Consider the following 22,061-nt stretch of genomic DNA (forward strand, 5'->3'; position numbering starts at 1 on the left):
CTTCTATGCTTAGCTTTAAAGATAAAGAAAAAAGTCACGAGATGTTTGTGCTTAAGTTGAGCACAAAATCAGCAAACACTGAAGACAGCGAGACCGCACGACTCTGCCCGCTCTGCCGGAGTCCCTGAAGGGTCCCCACCCCTCAGCCATGTGCGCAGCATCTCGGGTCCCCCAGGGGCACTGGGCCACCGAGACCTAACTACGTGAGCCCAGAGGTCCTGGCCACACAGAAGACGTGTTTTAGAAATAGTTTCAAAAGCAAAGGTTGAAACGAAAAAAGAGCCGTTATTCAGTTCCTGATTAAACATTTAAGCAGAAGACGTGAATCAGCCCCAGCGCGTCCGTGGGTCACAGACATACCGGGCGGATGTCCCGGCAGCTCTGAACCTTGGGGCGGGGGGTCTCCGCCACAGCCTCGCCTGAGTCATGAACGCACCCACCCAAGGAGCAGCTGTGTCGGGCTTCACTCAGGGATCAGGAGAGATGGGGCCTGGGGCCTCAAACGAGTCCGCGTCTCAGGCCGGAGCCTGCTCTTACCTTCCTCTGTGTCTCTCTGTCTCTGTGTGCGTGTGTCTCTGCATCTCTGTGTCTCTGTCCCCTGGAGATTCACGTCCGTCTTCGTCTCCCGCTCACCCACCCACTGCACAGACACCCTGAAGAGTCCGCGCCAGGCCCTGCACTAGGGTGGCCTCTGCCCACACGGCCTCCCCGGGGAAGGGGAAGCAGGTGGACATCCTGCCAGGGCTGCTGAGCAGCCTGAGGGGACGTGACGTGAGCCACAGCCCGGTGGCAGCGGGAACAGAGGCTGCCCACAGGCCAGGCCTTCACCCCCCGACTCCGAGCTATTCAGATCCACGCGGGCTGTCCCGCCAGGCCACACCCACGACTCACACTGGTGGCCAGAGTTCATTCCCAGAATCCCCGTGCCCACCTGTGGGCTGGTCCGGCTTGATGTGAAACACACTTCTGCCCACTGGGCCCAGGCTTGCGAGAGCACTGGCTGCTGACGGGGTGGAGAGGGTGCGCAGGCTCTGGGTGCCCTGCCTTCTCAGGGCCTCGCGGCGGCTCTGCAGGCCCCGATCCGCGCTGTGCCCGCTTCCGCCGCCCAGGGACCTGTCCTCACCCGTCGCTCAGACACTTGCTGCCTTGTGGTGTGCGACGTGAGGGTGCGTGTGCGTGCGTGTGTGCGCACGGGTGTGGTGTGTGCTGGTGCATCTGTCCTGATCCTAAATGAACACGGTACAGAGGCTGCACCTGGATTTTGGAGCCGCCAGATCCTTGGCCTCAGCCTGGCATATGCACAGAAACCCTTCAGGAAATAGGATAGCAGGTCCTAAGTCGAGAAGAGCAAGATGTGAGTCACTGGCCTGACTTCTCAGGAACTCCGTCCATAACTACTGACCCTGAGTGTCAGGACTGACCACCAAAGAAGGACTCTTAGCAAGTGTTTGTGCAGGTGGCACCGTCGATGGTACGGCTGTGTTCTTTCCTGTACTGGTGTAGGTGGGGGGCTGTGTGCTGCTATAGGAGAAAAACAGGCTTTGGAGTCAGACAGACAACGCTTGGGACCTTCCTGGCCAATTATCAGCTGTTTCCTTGAGCTTTTCACTTCTCTCTAAGCCTAAATATCTGAACCATAAAATGGGGTGTAAGAGAATGGTTGTCATGGGTTTAAAGGGCAGCACGGATGAAGCGTGTAGCACCTGCATCCTCACGCATGTGGCTCGTTTCTGTTTACATAGAGCCCACCGTCCACAGGCAGTGCTGAGTCGTGGCGTAGACTGAACTGTCACATCTAACGTATAGCGAACTGTCTCCCGACAAAGTCAGCGACTACACAATCCAGCATGAAGTTTCTAGCTACCCACTCCTGATGTGGCCCCCCTGCCCCAGACTGTGAGAAGACAGAAACCATCCTGGGTTCACTTTTCAGAAAACAAAATGCAAAGACTATTTTAGAAAATTACCTGGATTTTTTCCTGCTTCTATTTATTTGAGACGATTATAGCAACAATACAGGAAACTTAAAAGACAGATCATTCTATTATGATCTATCTTTTGTTATCTAATTTGTTTTTATATTTCCTGCATGCAGTGTCTCTTTGTACACATAATTCTATAAATGTGTAATGTGATTTTAATGGAGGACTTGAAATATACGACCCTATTAGGTCTCTATTTCTCAGTGGTCATCTGACAATTCTCCTAATGTTCACTACTTAAGAATATCATTAAATATTGCCATGCTCACAGCTATTTGACTCTTGCAAATTCCTTGTTTTGAGTCAGTTCTGAGGAGTGAGCTCATTTGATCGAGCAGTGAAGTGTCTGTGAGTCTTCATTTGAATGGACAAACTTCAGCTCTACGCACAAGGACAAATAGAAGAGTTAAAAATAACGTTTGAACCACCTGAGAAATCCCAAGAAAGGACACTGAAGGATTTCATAGATGTGATTACTTTCTGCACCTCAAACTGTTGAGCCTCACAAAAGCTAATGCGCTATAAATGCTGCGACGTGAAATCATTGATCCATACACAGCTCATTGCCCCGGATATTTTCTGTAGCTTCTTTTGGAAACAGGAACTCAGTTCTTATGCACTGCAACGTGTCGTTAAGACTAAAAATCGGGAGTGATTACAAAATTAAAGGTCCCTGAGCTGCTGTGGAGACCGCAAGTGCCTGAGGCACCCCCCAAATCACTTCCCGCAGCCTGACCAGTGGCAAAGGCCCCTTCCTGACTCTGGGCCCCCCCTGCCGTCCCCGGAGCATTTACAGTAGGAAACCCATCCCTCTAAACCCTCTCTCTGCCCCCTGGAAGTGCAGATCTTTTTAAAGCCTCCGCCGGTTCTACAGGGCAAGCCTGGGTGCCATCCACGCCCCTGGGGCGTGAATGCCCAGGAATGGGGCCCGTCTTCCCATCTCTGCGGGCGGGAGCCTCCCTCCGTGGGACCCAGGCCAGGCTGCACAGCTACTTCTCTCCACGAATACAGGAGAGAGGCTCCTCTTCCTTTGGGAGGGGCCCACCTGGGCCACACTCGCCCCTCACCCAGCTCAGGAACCCCTGCCCTTTGTTTCAGTTGAGTTCAGGTCGGTCTCTGCCCCCAGTGACGTCTTCCTTGTCTGTTTAACTTTGATGGGTCCAGGTTTTCTCTGACAGGACTTGAGGAGAATTGTATTCTCCTTATTCACAAGGCTGCACTTCAGAGGCGGCTGGAGAACAGGTCACAGGAGGACGCTCCAGAGAGCTTCCCGCGAGGCCAGCGCTTCTGCCAGGTGAGGCAGAACACGGTTTAGAGAGGTGGCATTTCAGGTCAAAGGTCGTGGACCGTTTACCTTTTGATAGACCCTTCCTCGCATTGTCACCAACCTTTTCATCTTTGACAGTCTAATTGGCAAACATATTATTTCATGGTTTCCACTTGCATTTCTTTTTTTTTTTTCATTTAAAAGAAATTTTATTTTATATTGGAGTATATCTGATTAACAATGCTGTGTTAGTTTCAGGCGTACAGCACAGAGATTCAGTTACACATATACATGTATCTATTCTTTTTAAATTCTTTTCCCACTTAGGTTGTTACAGAGTATTGAGCAGAGTTCCCTGTGCTCTACAGTATGTCCTTGTTGGTTATCAAAATGTAAACAGTCCACATCCTTTGACCTAGAAATTCCACCTCTCTAAATTTTTCCTGGTGATACACTTGCACACGTGTGAAATGATTTATTACATTGTTTGTAATTGCAAAAACATGGGAACAAATTAAATATTCCTTGATAAGGGCTTGGTAAAATAAAATATGATACATTCGTGGAATCGAACACTAGGTAGCGGTTTCAAAGTGGGATCATCTCTTTGTGTATATTGAAGAAAGATCCACAAGATAAACTGTAGAGCAAAAAGTGATGTGTGGAATGGTGCGTATGCTTCCATTTGCAGAGGGAAAAAAGAACAGTGTACACATAAAAAAAATAGAATCGGATTTAGCTGAGCTTCAGGCCAAGGGAACCCGGACCCCACCTGCCTCCAGTGAGGCTTCTGGAACTTACTCCCCCTCTGTGCTTCTGGGTCTCGCCTGTCAGATGGAGATGACAAGGATTAAGTCCTCAGCTGGGGACAGGATTAACTCAGGATGTAAATGGAGCACTTAGCAGGGCTCCAGGAGGCTCACTCAGCAAAGATGAGGTATTATTATCAAGTTCCTTTGCCAAACATATGAGTAAATTTGGTTCCACTGAAAAATGCAAACGGAATATTCTTACGTTGAGAGGGAATATTTACGCAGGAGGCGCCTCACTGCCGGGCAGTGTTTTTATGATTCACTATGTGGGGGCTGTTTATGATTTAAGTCACGACTGCAATCAAGTCTGACTGATTCAATTTTCTCATCCCTTTCACGGTGAGTGTGAAATACAGACACATAATTTTAAGAACTGGAAAAAGGAATTTTGGGAGAGGAGAAAGTGTCATAGAAAAACACCACCACAACTACAAAATTTGATTTCTGGACTAAATATTAATGACTACACTTTGAAATGGTGATTATGAAAACAAATCATTAAAAAAATTCTATACTAAAGTGCTAGTTCTTACAATAATCATACATTTATTTCAATTTTTGAAAACTGAAGTAAATATTACAGATAATTTAAAATTCATACGTGCAAAATGACCAACATCAACAATTAAAGGCACCTGAGAAAAGGGGAGATTTTGTAAGATCACTGTTTAAAGACTCCCAACAAGACACAGAATTCAGTCTCCTTTTTTAAAATGTTGAATGCTATACATTTATTATGATTATTATTTACCCTGCACTGAGTTTAATACTTTTGCTGTAGCCATCCTCCTGGCTAATTTCATGATTTCAGTTACTTCATAGCATGTTTATTGATTAAATTTTTTTTTTCAATTTTTCTGAAAAGATATGCTGGATAAAAACAGAAGAGGCTCGATAGTTTATTAATGAAGAACACATATAAAATATGATGGTCCTATGAAGACATCCCAATACCAAATGAACATCTCAGATGTCTGGAAAGCCATATAAACTAGTTGAAAATATAAAAAGGCCAGAATGAAATAATAAGGCACCTACATAAAAAAAAGAGTAAGGACTTAAAAGTTCCTCTATGATACTCTTTTGTGGAATTCTGATGAATGATTGTGGGATGAAGCTAGATGTTCATGTTATTTTACTATTTCAACAGACAGTGGGAAACAAATATTTCTCTCTCTCTTTAAGCCCGAAGATCATCTTGTTAATATGAAAGCATCTAATGTACAAAGGAAACTTACCTTGTGAACTTTAAATAGTACCTCACAGAGGTTATAGGTTTTTTCCGCTCGGACCCAGTCTAATGTGCTCACCTGCAAGAAATAATAAAACAGACACATAAGTCCTATGTGCTCTCACCCAAAATAAGGGGAACTGTGTGAGGTGATGGAGGCGTTAACTAACTTGATTGTGGGAACCACTTAACAATGTACATGGATATCAAATCATCACACTGTACACTTTAAATATATTCCATTTTTGTCAATCGTACCTCGATGAAACTGGAAAAAAAATGTAAAGTATACATGCAAAGACACATGCTATTTTTAGTATGAGAATTTAAACATTTTCAACAATGGAGCTAGTCAATGTGTCTTTACCTTCATTAAATTCTAAACCAGGAGCAGGACAGTTGAAAAACTAAACTATATGCCACAGCAAGTTTTCCTGAGTAATTGCATGTCCCCGCTGTTGGCGTGAAGCATGAAGATGTTTAGATACATTATTGATACAAGAACCCAGTAACGGCGGAACTTATCTATTACACACAATTGGGCATAATTTTAGGAATTCATTTTGGATGTCTTTTACATTAATTTAAGGACCGATTGTAGGTTAAATTTAGAGACCCCTCACCCATTCTGCTACGCTCCTAACTTCTGTTAAGCAGCTACTATCTGTGTGTCTGCATGGCCATCTGTGGTTTGAGCTGTCCCCTTCCATTTAGTTTTCATTGCTGATGAAAACTTTCCCCCCTGGAAGACCCCCTCTCCATGCCCGGCTCCCGTGCTCCTGGTGGGTGACTGCTCAGCCCAGGGTGGAGGTGCCCTCGGAGGTGAGTCGGTCCGTGCGTCTCACGCTCTGGGCCATGGTGACTGTTTCAAGGAGAATGTGCCACAGTCAGAGACACAGCCGACACTGAGAAGATGCTCGGACTTCTGGGATGGACCGCTTCTTCCGTGGACTTAAAGCGAAACACTTCCACCCTGAGAGGCTTTGGAAGCTGTGTGGGGACCATGTAGCCATCAGTCACTACGATGTACCCGCACTGGTCATCGGCTGTGACACCCCCCCCCCACTAAGGCAGGATGGTGAGAACAGGGAAGATGGGGGGCCTGAGCTCTCTACCTGCCACTCACTTTCCTGTAAACCTAAAACACAAAGTTTATTAATTAATTTTCAACAGCAGGTCTTTCTCTTCATTACCTTCTGCTTTGACAATTTTCTATTTATCTGACCACATCTGATTTGAAATAGAGCAGAGTGTAGATCCTCAGATGTAGTATCTTGGCATATTTTAATATTATTGTGGAACACTTGTGTGGCCCCAGAACTGACACAGAGAAATATTCTATATTAGATACATAATTGTCTAATATGCCTTCAGTCTACAAATCTTCACTTAAATTACTTCTTTCCAGGTAAATATTATATTTTAAATGATAGAATATACTCCCCTAATTGACATCCTTAAAATTACTTCTAGTATTTCTTGCATATTCATAGGTAACTGCTATATAATTTATATGTTAACGTTATAAGATGCTATAAAATTGGTTTTATAAGTGTTATTTAACACATTTTAATGGTGTCTGAAAACATGAGTAGCTGAAACATTATTTCTCAGATTCCAATTTGCAAATCAGAAATGACAATTCACGCTAAGGAAGGAGAGCTGAGTGCATGAGAAAGGCTAGAGGATCCTGGTTTAATGCAGCTTTCCCAGCATGCATCAGCACACAGGAGAGACCTGGGGTCACCACTCCCCGCCGCCGGCTGTTTACTCTTCGTAGGTAACTCAGCCCCAGAAAACCCACCGCCTTCCCCCGCCCCACGCTGCTCCTTTCCTGTCTTCCAGCCCTTCTCCCTTCTGTTTCCTCGTTGCCTTCAACATCTCCCTTTCCCTCATCTTGAAGGAGCTCAGAAACCATCCTTGAAGACAGGACTTTCTCTTTAATTTTTCCTAATTTATTTGCCACAGTATCTCTGGGCCTTTTAAAAGTTCATTTAGATATTCTGACACAACGTGTTGGCCGCAAGGCTCCATCAGTGCGGTCGGGCTTTCTCGGCAAAGACTGCTGGCCCGGGGATGGAGGAGTGAGGCACCCAGGCTGGGGGGTCTGAGAGCAAATCAGCAGGGACACTTGTAGATTCACTCCCCTGGAGCCACTTATTCTCATTCCAAAGAGAAATGGACCAGAGGCCCGCCTCCCACGCCCTCCCAAGAGAGCTGTTTATGTTACCTGAGCTCAGAGAGGCTTAAGGACTTCCAGCCCCTCCCGTGTGGCCCAAACCTCTGTGTACACAGAGCCCACCAGCCTCACTCGCCCGCCCGTGAGGCCCGGTCGGAGGGAAGATGCTGTGACTAATTAACAGTCCGCCTCACAGCCACGACCTCACATTTCATGTCAGAATAAAGGAGATCAGTAAACATATGTATTAAAAACTTAACATACGGTTGTTTCCGATTTGGGCAATTTGCCTCCAGCGCGAGGACACAAAAATCCAAGGTCAGACAAAAACATGTGCAAATATTTAGGTGTAAATTCACTCGCCATATTTTGTGTATTGCCTTTACAATGAGAAGTTGCTGAGCATTAAGAGTAAACTTTCTTCCGTTAAGTTCAAATGCGCTGGAGTTTCAGACACACTTATGAATACATACATTAAGTCCCTCAGCGCTCCGTTTCATCCTGTGAGGTATTCAGCTAGCATTTACCACGCCCATCCCTAAACTGAGGAAAGTGCCGAATAGAGGGTGAGTTAGTGCCTGTGGTCCCACAGCCAGGAAACAGATTCTGTTTACAGCCCAAAGCTTCCAATCATTCACTTACAACTTTTTCTACTTCGGCTCTTTTCCCTAGCATTTTGCAGAGTAAATATTTCCATTGTCTTATAAAATCTTTCAGGCCCCATTTTCAAATATGCTTTTGTTATTCTGGATAGTATAGGAAAATGATTTAAATCAGCACAATGCCATTGTGTAGAGGTAATTTTGATTTTTTTTTTTTTTCTATTTAAAAAGCTACAGTATTTCTGGTTCTGCACGTAAGGAGCTTGAGCATCACCACTCCTAAGTAACAATCAGCATGAAGCGGAGTGGGTGGAAAAATCGACAACTCTTGTTGGATGCATAACAGAGGGGAGGACACAGGGCCAACCATGGCCCCCAAGCACATATATATTGACAGCAAGTGGATGGAGAAAATATTCCATGTTAACACTAATCAGAGGAAAGTAGAGGACTATTACTTTCCTACAGAGCGCACTTTACAATAAGGAATGTTATCAGGGATAAAAAGTGTATTACATAAAGATGAACGGTCAATTCTCAAAGGAGACACAACAATACTCAACACGTGTGCACCTAACAACAGAGCATCAGACCATGTGAGGCAAATACTCACAACCTCCAACCATGAGAATGGAACTCGAAGCTTCCCCACTAAGACCAGGAACGAGCAAGGATGCCCCCTTTTCCCCATCTAACTGGAAGTCCTTGCTGTGCTATATGGCAAGAACCACATGTAAAAGGTGTACAGATTGGGAAGGAAGACATAAAACTGTCTTTGATTGCAGATCTTCTCTGTAGAAAACCTGAAGGAGTTGACCAAATGAAACAAACCAAAAACCTCGTGGAAATAATAAGCAATTATAGCAAGGTTGCAGAATATAAGGTTTACATACAAAAGTCAGTCACATTCTTGTATGTGAACAGTGAACAATCAGAATTTGAAATTAAAAACATATTACTATTTATATTAACATCCCCAAAATGAAATACTTAGTTACAAGCTTAACAAAAACATACGAGATGTTTATGAGGAAAACCACAAAACTTCTTTGATTAACAAAATCAAAGAAGTAAACAAATGGAGGGACATTCTATGTTCATGGACAGGAAAACTCAACATTGCCAAGATGTCAGTTCTTCCCAACTTGATTTACAGATGCAACACAATCCCAATCAAATTCCCAGGAAGTTATTTTGTGGATATTGACAAGCTGATTCTAAAGGTTATACGGAGGCAAAAGACCCCAAACAGGCAACACATTTGAAGGAGAAGAGCAAAGTCAGAGGCCAGAGACCACCTAACTATAAGATTTACTATAAAGACAGTGCGGTATTGGTGAAAGAAAAGACAAATAGATCCATGGAACAGAATGGAGAGCCCAGAAACAGATGAATAGACTCATCTGATCTTTGCTAAAGGAACAAAGGCAAAAACAAGGGAGCAAAGACAATCTTTCCAACATATGGTGCTGGGACAACTGGATATACAAATACAAAAAATGAATCTAGACATACATCATACACCCTTCACCAAAAGTAACTCAAAATTGATCATAGACTTAACTGTAAAATACAAAACTATAAAAAAACTAGAAGATAACACGGGAGAAAACCTAGATGGCCTTGGGCGTGGTGATGCCTTTTTAGATACAACACCAAAGGCGCCACTCATGAAATAATAGATAAGCTGGACTTCATTAAAATTAAAAACTTGTGCTCTGCAAAAGACAAAGTTAAGAGAAGAAAACAAGGCATAGACTGGGAGAAAAAAATCTCAAAAGACACATCTGATAAAGGAATGTTAACCAAAATATACAAAGTACTCTTAAAACTCAGCACTAAGAAAACAACCTGAGTAAAAATGGACCAAAGACCTTCGCAGATCCCTCACCAAAGGAGACAGGCAGATGGTCAATAATCACGTGAAAATGTGCTCCATGTCATATGTTGTCAGGGAAATGAAAATTGAAACAACACTGAGAGACCACCACACACCTATTAAAATGACTAAAATCCAACACCGACAGCACCAAATGCTGGCAGGGATGCGGAGCAACAGGAATTCTCGGTCATGGCTGGTGGGGATGCCGCATGGTGCAGCCACTTCGGAAGACAGTTTCTCACAAAACTAAACATATTCTTACCATATGATCCATCAATCACACTCCTTGGTATTTACCCAAAGGTGATGAAAATTTATGTCCAAACAAAATCCTGAACATGGATGTTTATAGCAGCTTTATTCATACTTGCCCAAACCTGGAAGCAACCAAGATGTCCTTCAGTAGGTGAATGGATAAATAAACTATGGTTCATCAGACAAGGGAATATTTTTTCAGAGCTAAAAAGAAATGAGCTCTCAAGTCATGAAAAGACATGGTGGAAACTTCAATGCATACTATTAAGTGAAGGAAGTCAACCTGAAAAGGCTACATTCTGTATGACTCCATGTGACCTTCTGGAAAAGGCAAAACTCTGCAGACAGTAAAAAGATAAGTGGTTGTCAGTGTTGGTAGGTAGGGAGGTACAAATAGGTGGATCGAAGAGGACGTTTAGGGCAGTGAAGCTACTCTCTAAACCACAGTGGTGGACACACGTCATTGCACATTTGTCAGAACTCATAGAATGTGCAACATCAAGAGTGAGCTGTAATGGAAACTGTGGACTTGGGTGCTAAGAGGTGTCCACACAGGTTCATCCTTGGTAAAACATGTACCATCTGGGGGGATGTTAATGATGGGGATGTGTAGGGCCTGGGAGTAGAGGGGAATCTCCGTGCCTTCCCCTCTATTTTACTGTAATCCTACAACTGCTCTAAAAATAAAATCTTTGAAAAAAAATTACCCAGGCTGTTTCATGTCTTTATATGTTGTGTTTAATACACAGCCTTTTCATCTCAAAGCAAATTACAAGGTGAATTATTGTCATGTGGTTACCTTTGGAAATGGGTATGTGCTAAACTATATACTATGGCATCACACACACACATCTACACACACACACACATCTACACACACGCACACACCCCCCAAAAGGAGCCATGAGAATCCTGCCTTCATGCTGACTTTGGAAATTTTTGTGGTCCATACCTTTCTGATCTCTACCTAACTCTTGTATGTGCTAACACTGTGTGCTCAAACGTTCTCAAAACATTTGACTTTAGTAGGAAAATATTTACATACTTGTTTTCTTTATTTAATTAAAATAGAAATGGAACCGCTACCATTTTTACCTTAAATGATATGAATGAACTCCTGAAAATCTTTCCAAAAGTCTGGGAGATGGAGAGTCCACATCGCACTGTCTCCGGCAGGGAAACTTCCACACCTGAGAACTCGCCGTGCAGAACTAGGGCTAGCAAGTGCACGGGCTGAAGCCTCCACCTCTGCGGGCACCTGGATGGGGGCCTCATGCACGATCCCTCACCCCACCGCTTCCTTTAAGCTGCAAAGGCTGGAAAGATTCTAATGTAGTCTGTCTTTGCTTCTCGTGGAATTTGCTCGTTGTTATTTGAGGGTTTCCATCACAAACTGTTTAGAGATTTGTTGGCTTTACTGCCCTCACCTGCCCCCAACATCTAAAGGGTTGATTTTTCCTCTATACAGTTGACCTGTGAACAGCACGGGTTTGAACTGCGTGGGTCTACTTTTACGTGGATTGTTTTCAACAGTAAATGCATGTAGTAAACACTATGTGATCTGAGGTTGGTTGAATCTGCAGATGCAGAACCGTGGATACAGAGGAACTGCATATAAGGAGGGTGGATTATAAGTTATACTGAATTTCCCACTGTGTGGAGGGTCAGAGCCCCTAAATCCTGCATTGCTCAAGGGTCAATTGTATTCTCTTTAGAGGATTTGATATTTCCAAATCACACAGCTCAGTCACAGAGCTTTAATGCTTATTATTAAATATTTATATTAATAGATACATTAGATATTTATTTAAATACTTAATATTCACTTTACAGACTATCCAACCAGTAACCAAGGAGCATCTTCTTCGTGTTCGGCGTGATGCTAGATTCAATGGGAGCCACATTAAGAAGTTCCCAGGACGGCGGAAAATAAACAAATTGGTTTGCAGCATTTACTAATAGAGAGAAGTTCTCCATAAGTCATCTTTCAATCTCACAGCACCTCTCAAGTAGCCATTTACTTTGTACTTGCTTATAGGTGATTTAGTAAGGAAATTTAAAAATTATATGAAGACATCAGGAAGTACACAAATAAATCAAGTCAACTCAGTCTAATTTTTGGAGCGCATATTTATAAATACTACTGGCTTCATCCTTTCATTTCTTCCTGGGAATTACTAGTATTGATTACCTGGAAAATAGAAATTATGCAGATTCAGGAGAAGCAGATGGCTTCTGCAACTTGTGACCTTGCAGAATCCAGTGAGATGACATGGAGGCTCATCTGGTCTCTCAGCATTAAGGACCATCTACGTACTGATGCCTCCAAACTCCATCCTGCCAGACAGATGTCGCCCCTGCACTAGAAACAAGGGTACCTAACTCTACTTGAAAATCTCCTTGGGGCATCTCTAGATGTCTCCGGCTCAGGAAACCCCAGCGCTCACTACTGTGCCCCCCGTGGGGCTCTGTCTGGGGCACCAGTGGCAACCCCACACGGCTGGAACCACAGCCACAGGCACCGAGTGGTCTGCACCTGTGTGCGTGTCTCAGTGGGCTTCTTAAATTCTGCTGCGTTCTAGGGCTTCAGAGGCTGCGACGTGCTATACTGATGGGATGTACGATTTTATATTTACACCTAAAAATCACAGTGTGAAACTACAGGCTTTCTTCAGGACAAGACAGTTTTCATATTTCGGTGATGTGAGACTCTAATCTGTTAGCGGGCAAGTTTGAATGGATGCGAAAAACTTACATTAGCCTCTGGCTACCCTAACTCCAGTGTGATCCGTAAATGAACGCGGGGCTCATTCAGTCTCACAGGTCTGCATCCTGGACATCACTTCCAGACTCCCCTGGGGTCTTGCTTTTCCTTTACAAGTAACGGCATGAGCTAAATATATAAAAAAGGCCTCCCTCTTTTTTTGACGTCGACAAAACTATAATTATCAAAAGATGTTGCTGCTGATGACTCTGACAAGAGATGGGGGCGGGGTGGAAAGTATCTCCTGCAGAAACTGTTAGGAATGCGAGTTAATGAAAGATGCACCTGCCAGGAAACGTCTTTATTGGGAGAAGGAGATGTCAGTTATAGGAAAAGACGAGAGGGCAGGTGTTTCTTTCTTCTTTTTTTTTTTTTAATTGTGCAATTCAATGTTTTTTAGTATGTTCACAGTTGTGCAACTATCACCACAGTCAATTGTAGAAGGTTTCCATCATCCCCCAAAGAAACCTTGTACCGTTTAGCTGTCACCCTCCGTCCTTCTCCACCCTCTCAGCCGTAGGCCGCCACTAAGCTACTTCCTGTTTCTATGGATTTGCCTGTTCTAGATACTTCACATACATGAAATCATACTATATGTGGTCTTTTGTGACTGGCTTCTTTCACAGGTGTTTCTTTACTACAGGGTAACGCCGCCCTTTCTCCATATCAGAGATGCAACTCTGTCTCCGTGGAATTAGAAATCAGGTAAGGGAGGAGACCCTGGGCAGAGAGAAGGGTGGGCAGAGAGACAAGAGAGTGATAGACAGACAGACAGACAAGCATTTCCTGCAAAGCACCTGCTTTCTGCAAACACCTTCTGAACGGGCCCCGCGGAAGAGACAATATACTGCCGGATCCCACATAATCCAGAACCGGAATCTCCGGATTTCCAGAACGTTCGCGATACGGGGCTGATGGCCACATGCTAAAACTATCAGCTCACACGGGAGGCTCGCGTCCGGCTGCAGGGAAGCGGAGTGGCTTTGCGAGGATTACGTGCAAAGTAATCGAAATCTCCCAGGGCACAGACGCTAACGGGGCAATCCAAGGAGCGGCCGCCAGCCCAGCGCCGGATTCACCCAAACCTCAATTTACTGGTAAGAACTGGGCCAGTTCACCTCGGTTCACGGAGGAAACCAGGGTTCCTCGCGCTGCCCTTTCCATCTCTGAGGGTCACCTGAGCACCTCCACCAGCTGCACCCAGAATCGGGGTGGGGGGGGCAGGCGTCTGTGAAAAGACGCGGTGCATCCCGTGTGTGCCTAGAATACCTGTAACGTAGAAGACGCTGTCGCCAAACCAAACGAAAGGGAGGAGGAGATTGTGAAAGCTGCTCACCGGTGCCGGGGAAGCCGGGCGGGGAGGGACCCCGGCCGCGACGGGGGCACATGGGGAGGACTCAGCCCTCGGCCAGGCCAGAGCAGAAAGCTGAGCAGATTTCAAACTTCTAAGAACGCTATTTACAGCAGCAGAAGGCCTGCTCCGGGCAAACCCGAGCAGCTGAGGTCAGCAATTCATTCGCATGATATATGCTGCTGGTGACACGGATCGATGCAAGAAGATGGGCCCTGGGATTTTAAAGTAAACAAGCCAAGCCTGGTGTTAATACAGATGACATTATCCATATGGTGCTTGTGGAGATCCCCTGAGGCCCCCAGATTAGAATTTCTGTCCATGAAATTGAAACGGCCATGGGAAGTGGATGAAATCATCTTTCACTATAACAGGTATAGAAATCTGATTAAATATTTAAAGCATTTCTCATAATTTAGAATGTTGTACTATGTAGGGAAAACTTATACCCTGAGAATATTAATTAACAAGAAAAGAAAAATTAGGAGAGCTCTCAGGCGTGTGACCTGGGACATCAGTCACTTCCTCCCCCAGTTCTGCAGGGGGGAACCCTCCTTCCAGGTACATCGGGTGCAGGTAGGGTGACGCTTTCCTCCTCTCCCAACTGTCACAGGCCAGCGGGAGGTCCCTCTGCTTGGAGCCTCACGGTACTGATTCTCGATGCCCCTCCCTGATCCACTACTCATGCCCCAGCCGCCTTGCACGTCACTCACTGCTGTAGCCAGGGGGTTATCTGTGGTTATTCTTATGTTTACTTTGTTAGACAAAACCATAGAAAGTTACATTTAGCAACAAATGCTAAATAACATTATTGCATTTGAGAAGAACTCAATTATTATGCAAATCTGTAGATAACCCTCCAGCGTCAGTAAATTCACAGCCTTGGTTTATGAAAAGCTCAAGTCCCTGGTGCAATACTGGCCTGGGTCCTGGGGAGAGAAAAGAAGTCCGTGGGAAGAATGGTAAGGTCTGGTGGCATCCGTGCTTTAGTTCCCAGTGTTGTGTCACTGGTAATCCTTCAGTTTCAGCAAACAGACCACAGTTCTGTACGGGGTCAGCCCTCAGAAACCTGGAGGGAGGCTACGGAAGAATTCTCCTACCCTGTGCGCAAGGTCTCTGTCAATCTTTTCTTAAACCATTTATTGAGGTATGATTGACGTTCAGAAAGCTATACAAATTTAATGTATACAACTTGATGAATCTGAAGATGAGAAAACACCCAAGAAAGTATCACCCCCGTGTTTGCCATAAATGCATCCATCCCTCCAAAGTCAGAGAGGACACGTGCTGTGAGGGTGTGAGCAAAGGGACTCTCGTGCACTGTTGGTGAGAATGTAAAATGGTGCAGCCACTGTGGAGATGGTATGGAAGTTCCTCAGAGAGATTAAACACAGAACTGCCGTATGATCCAGCAATCCCACTTCTGCATATTTACCCAAAGGAAATGAAATGTGAGCCTCAAGACCCCTGCACCCACATGTTCATCACAGCACCGTTCATAGCAGACAGGACACGACACAATCACAGTGTCCACTGATGGATGCGTGGATGAAGAAAATGTGCTGTGTGCAGACAATGGCACAGCATCCAGCCTTAAAAGGAAGGGAATCCCTTTATTTATTTGTAACGGCAGAAAAGTAACAGCACTGTCGGTAAACGGCATCTAACTGTTTAGATGCCTGAAGCTATCAGGTTCTGCTGCTTTTTGCAGCTCTGATGTTTGGACTCGCAGAAGGTGAAATTGCTTTAATTGACAAACTTGGAGGCAGGGCACACACATTATATTTGGTCAGTTTTGGGAAAATGGCGCTGGTAGGAATTAGAAAATGAATTGTAAACTGTAGCATTCACCGTTAAATTTCTATCATGGGCCCTACTGCATCAGGCTGTTTGTTTATTTTTGTAAAACTTGGAAGATATGAGGGAAAAATAGCTTTTTAAGTTACATTATTTGACCGTTAAATTAGAAATGTCTTAACAGAAGGGTTTTCTTCTGTTTTGTTTGTTTTCTGGATTCTTCAGCTATATACGTGATGCTCTAAGACATCTAAGCCTTTACATCCCCACGTCCCAGCCAGCTATTTTAAGCAGGAAAACACTCTAATGTCTTAACGGCTGTTCGATGGAAGGAAAACCATGGACTGGTTGATTTACGGATTTAGAGTAAGAAAAGCCAGCGGGTCCACACAGGCGCCCTTTCCATCTGCGTACGTAGGGGCGGAGGAGGACGGCCGCTGGTCGTGCACCCTCTCTGGCCTCTTCCAAGCACTAGATCAGATCCTTGCTTCTCTTACAAGAATGGCCTTGTCGGCATCCCTCCCAGAACCCCGGAGGCCTGCTTACCGGAGGAGAGGTGAAGACGTAGAAGGACGAGCCCTTCAGGGCCAGGAACTTGGATCTGAAGGTTTGAGAGGAGCTGGCCCCTCCCAGTCTCTCGCTGACCCACCCCACGTGGACGACCTGCGGAGCAAAACCTTCAGAATTAACAACCAGGCCTTAGGAGAAGCACAGGGACACCAGGGCGGAGAGAGCAGGGACACCAGGGCGGAGAGAGCAGGGACACCGGGGCGGAGAGAGCAAGCAACACACCACGGGCCGCAGACAGGGACGGGGGAGCCCTCAGCCATGTCCAACCTCCGATCAAGTGGACGCCACAAAGATGTGTAATATCTGGGGTCAAACGTCCAGGCTTCTGCACTGGGCCGGGCTCGAAATTTGAGCTTCTCAGTTCTCTTAGTCTGGGCCAATGCTGGACGTCTCAGCTGCCTCACACTTGTGCCTCCCATGTGTAGATTTTTACAACCACGGTATTTAATTACATCCTATCAGGGGTTAGTATTTGTAATCTGTCTATGAGGTTGCAAAAGCAACTACTGTATTTTCCATTTTTGTAGTAAATATATCGTTAATACACGTGGGAGAAATGATTGTTTCTTTACAGTTCAACTTCCTAACAACAGTGAAAATAATACAACAATATTAGATTCCCACAACTGGCACTGACTATCTAGTGACACAAAATGCAAACTATAACATATCAGAAAATGTTTAAAAAGTTAACAGAAATAGTAATACAATTTAAAAATTGAGTGCATGAATTTAAACTAGTTCTAAAGTAAAATCCCCGTGTTGTCTCAGCTAAAATTGTAATGTGACACGTACTTTGCACATTTAAACAAACTTAGTAGTAAACTATCATAGACAGGCCTAGGGCTTTAGGGGATGAACAGTCCTCTGCGCTGTCTGAAGGGGGCTGCCCTCCAGGCCTGGGGACCGCAGCCCTCGGGAAGCGCCCTCACTGCAGCCGCGTGAAGTGACTCGAGCCGCGGGGGCTCAAGGTAGGTCATTTCCTTTCCATTTTTACTTGCTAAATCACTGACAGCTTTCACTCACGCCTGGTGAAAGACTTCCCAGGTCAAGATGCCAGGTAAAATTTTACAAAAATCCTATTTTCACAGTGTTCCTGGTGATGGAAAAGAGAAAATTAAAGAGTATCATTCTACGGAGAGTGGTAGCCACAGCTAACCAGTCCAGGTGTTGAACAGAAGTTGTCTAGTGCATCAGTGCCCTAGATACAGAGCTTCGTAAGGTGACCCAAATATGCCACTGGCTCATGGACTTGTCTTTTCCCTCTCGGTTTAGCTATTGTCTTGTGAAGGCTTAGGGTCACGTCAATGTGATACAGTTTTAATGTTATAACAGGGAGTTCTATCAGTAGTACACAAGACAACCTTATTTCATGTGTCCTTGGACTCATTTAATGTTTCTGGGTCCGCTTTCTTGTCGTAAGATGGGACTAGGATTCCCTCACATGGTAATTTCGAGAATTTAACGCTGTACCACAGAAAACTCCCTCCCAAAGTACTAGCAGGCAGGAGGCAGGTAACACACTGCTCGGATGGAGTCAGAACTCTGTGGAAACAACACAAATAGGACTGAGTGCTTGAACATCCTGTGGATTTGAAACTGATTATAAACGTTACTTAAAAATGTCTGATTGACTTTTCTCCTTTTTGTCTGGTAGGCTCACACAGATACACTTTTGTTCATTATAACAGTAGCATTAATACTGCTGTAAATCATAAGACGTGCTCAATTTCCGTGATTAAAACAAGCTTCATTTTAGTCGGGTTGTTTTCTTACTGCTGAGTCTTAAGAGTTCTCTGCATATTTGGGGGAAGAAACATTCCATTTTCTCTAGCTAGTTCAGCAGCTCCTTGATGTTCTACAATTAACACAAATTCAATGGGTGGTTCGAATTCCACACTCACCGCTGTGCGAGCACAGTGATTTGTATATTTATAGAAGACAAGATCCATTTTAAGCTCGGTTACTAAAAACAATGAATTGCAACTGGATTGAGTTTTACACAGTGAAAAACAGGGATTTGTTCAGAGATCAGCCTCTGTTCCATGCAGACGGGACGTGTGGCATTAAGAGGCCGTCCTAGTTACCTTAAGTTGGTACAAGACCACCTTGCTGAGCATCACCCAGGGGCAGTGGGTGTTTGGTAACGTTTTACAAACCAGTCATCACTGTAGGTCTCAAATGGCATGGTTAGCAGCATGGGTATATTTTTTTCTTAGTGTACGTTTATCAGCGCTTATGAGACATCCTGTGGTTCTGGACAATATTCACCCCGTTATCCTATTTCTGAGAGGGCTGCCTTCTCAGTAGTGGGGTGGGGACCACAGGTGACACTCAGTGAAAGCAGCTCTGGGGGCAGGAGCTCTGGACGTCAGGCTACATCAGGCCCGTCAAGGGCTCTGCGTTCCACGCCCTTATCTTCAGAAGTGGACGGATGCCACTGCACACGCCTGTTTTGAGGGCAGATACAGCCGTTTGCACGGCGATACTCAGCATCACATGGTGTCAGATCCTCTCGGCATCTCTAAGCAGGATCGGGGCTGTCTTTTCTGGGGCTCTCACACTGCTTCCCTCTGGGTCTGCGTTAGACCACATGCTCTCTGAGGATGAGACCTGGATCTTTACCTGTATCTACTCCACACCCGCAGGATTGGCAGGGAGGGCTCGTCCCCTAAAATTTCTTGAAAGAACCCATGTGTGGCTCTTCATCTATCACTACCTGTGACTTTATGGGAAGTGAAATAATCACAGCAGGGAGGACCTGCGTATTGTATCCATCAGGCTGGCGGACTGGAAGCCTTTTGTTTTACTGATTACCCTCAAAGTGTGGAACCAGCATTTCTAGAAAGCACAGGAAGTTGTTTAAATTCTAAATTATTGCACATTTTAAAGTCAGCCGCAAGCTCAGCTATCTGCTTTGATACTATATTTATTACCAGGAATCTTACCAAGATACTTTCAAACTACTAAGCTAGTGAGGGCTGGTGGGAATAGAAAGTAATTGCCATTCGGATGAGAAACTACGTAATGGGAAGAAAACAGCCCTCAGCGGGTCTCCAGCAGTACAGCGTGAGGGTCCCTAAAACCTGTAAACACGGTATTTTCTCTGCCAAGAACTCCGAAGAGACCGAGCTTCAGCTTTGGGTCTCAAAGGGGGCTGTAGGGAGGACAAACTCTGCTGGGTTTTCCTTTATTTTTTAATCATATATTCAAATGCTGACAAGTCTCCCATGATCCTCTTTCTCTTCATGACATACTTAGTCATAGATGCAATGTAGATTCCACAAGGGATGAATGACGTACTGGAACCTGATACATAGGAGCTTAATTTAAGACAGGGCTGTAATATGCACAGACATGGAAATATAGATAGATGATAGATAGATAGATAGATGATAGATAACGATAAGATGTATAGACGATAGATGATGATAGATATAGATAGATAGATGATAGGTAGATAGCTAGCTAGCTAGATGATAGATTATAGTTAGATGATAGATAGATGACAGATAGGTACAGATAGATGATAGCTAGCTAGCTAGCTAGATGATAGATAGGTAGATAGATGATAGATAGGTAGAGAGGTAGATAGATATGATGGACGGATGGGTAGATTAGATTCACATTATGGACTGGTCAAGGGTGAGTAGAAAGCTGAAAGTGTAACTTCTAGGCTGAAGTGGAGAAGCTGGGATTCTTTTTCTAGCATAGCAGCAGCAAGCGTTCTTTTGTGAGGACAATTTGTCAAGGGAGAGATTTTCCATCTGATTCTCACTCAGCTCAGCGTTGCCCTGTTTTTCTGGAGACACAGACACTGGTTGTGGAGCCCCCCCGCCCCTCGGTCCTGCCGTCTTCCTCCTCCAGGGCTGGGGCAGTGTCTTATTTTGCTGCTTCTCCTTCCCACATCTGGTTAATACGGTGCTGGGCACAGCATCCAACAGGAGTTACCTACTGAGAAGCGAACTAGGAACTCCTTTTCTGGCCAAGATGGAAACATACAGATTGGTAATAACCTGAAACGTCTATAAATCGGATGTGAAGTTAATGAAATTCCATATGTAATTTAATTCTGCCTATATTAATTAGCAAAGAAATAAGTTATCGCTTAGCTATTACTGGAAACATTGGCTGCTTTATGAATCTTTTTTAGGTGTATGCAGTTCATAAATAATTTTAAGGGAAGCTAATTTTAAATTTTACATTATGAATTTTCTATGGCTTATTACATAAACCAAGAAATGTATATTATAATTTTATGAACACCTACTTGTCCATCAGATAATAATTGTACAACTGCTCTGTTCCTTTTCACAGAAAAAGCTAGAATAACTTGAATTATTTAAGCCTCTTTTGGATTTGGTGATTAAGGTACCCATATTTCCTTTAATTCAGGTTTTCGGGAAGAAATTTATTTTGGAAAATAGATTCTTGCTGTTTTCGCAGGGTGAACACATGTCCTGGTTTTCCTGGGATGGTTCTAAAGTTACTCCTGTTGTCTTAGTGTTACTTTTAGGTCAGTCTCCATCCCAGAAAGAAGTGTCCCAGTTTGGATGACAAATTACACAGTCATTTTACTTATCAGATATAAGAGTCTAAAAATCTATACTTATGCCTTTTGTATTATCCTTCTAATTCTGTTTTCTTTGTTTTTTGTCAATTTCAGTGGTTGTCAATGTCTTTATTTTTTTCTTATTTATCCAATATTATTTTTTGCTACATACCAAAGTCAATAATTAATTGTTCAAAATGAGAAAAAAATCCTTCCTGTTTTTAAATAGGGCCCAACACCATAAATCTAAACTCCTATAATGCACACAAAATGTTTAGTTTTTGGAGAAAATGTGAAAGCATCCTCTACTGAAATCTGGGCAAACTGGGGCAGGGGTTAGTTCTTTCACAACCTCACATAGTGAGGCCTGTCTCTGATGTTTCTTTCCAGATAAACAAATTCAAGCCCTTAAGTAAATTCAAAGTTATATAGAAATTTTAAAGTTAAAAAAAGACTTTAGATTACCCGTTGCAACTTTCTTCTCTTATAGATTAAGAAACTAGGGCTCAGGTGTTAATGTGTTCCACCTGCACCACCAGAGAAGGGATTAGGTGGGATTAGAATCCAGGTTTGATTCACCTAAGGCCACCAAGACTGACATCACACAAACGTGGCTTCATATACGACAAAATTTCACTAAGATAAAACCAAAGCGAAATCACTCCACTGCCTTTGAACCATGATTCATTCCATGTCCTTTGTGTTGGGAGTTTTGCTCCTCAGATAGTTTTAACTTCCCCTGAACCTTACTTCTTGATTCTCTCTTGTGAGTCAGTGGGAAAGAGGAGTTTAAATTTCTAAACAAAACAAAACACGC

General features: G+C 44.1%; 1 protein-coding gene across 1 annotated transcript in view; it reads right to left on the reverse strand.

Moving 5' to 3' along the window:
- The window catches only part of SNTG2 (syntrophin gamma 2), a 150,360-nt gene that overhangs the window by 24,747 nt on the left and 103,552 nt on the right, over positions 1-22,061 (reverse strand). Inside the window, exons 13-14 of the mRNA XM_089922505.1 lie at positions 16,669-16,785; positions 5,300-5,371 (exon numbers count right to left, since the gene is read on the reverse strand). Of these exons, the coding sequence (XP_089778631.1) occupies positions 5,300-5,371; positions 16,669-16,785 (189 nt within the window). The remainder of the gene's footprint in view (positions 1-5,299; positions 5,372-16,668; positions 16,786-22,061) is intronic.

This window comes from Delphinapterus leucas, chromosome 13 (assembly GCF_059928025.1).
Source record: "Delphinapterus leucas isolate spDelLeu-1000000601 "Yukka" chromosome 13, BTC_Dleu_Yukka2, whole genome shotgun sequence".
In the NCBI taxonomy this organism is placed as follows: domain Eukaryota; kingdom Metazoa; phylum Chordata; class Mammalia; order Artiodactyla; family Monodontidae; genus Delphinapterus; species Delphinapterus leucas.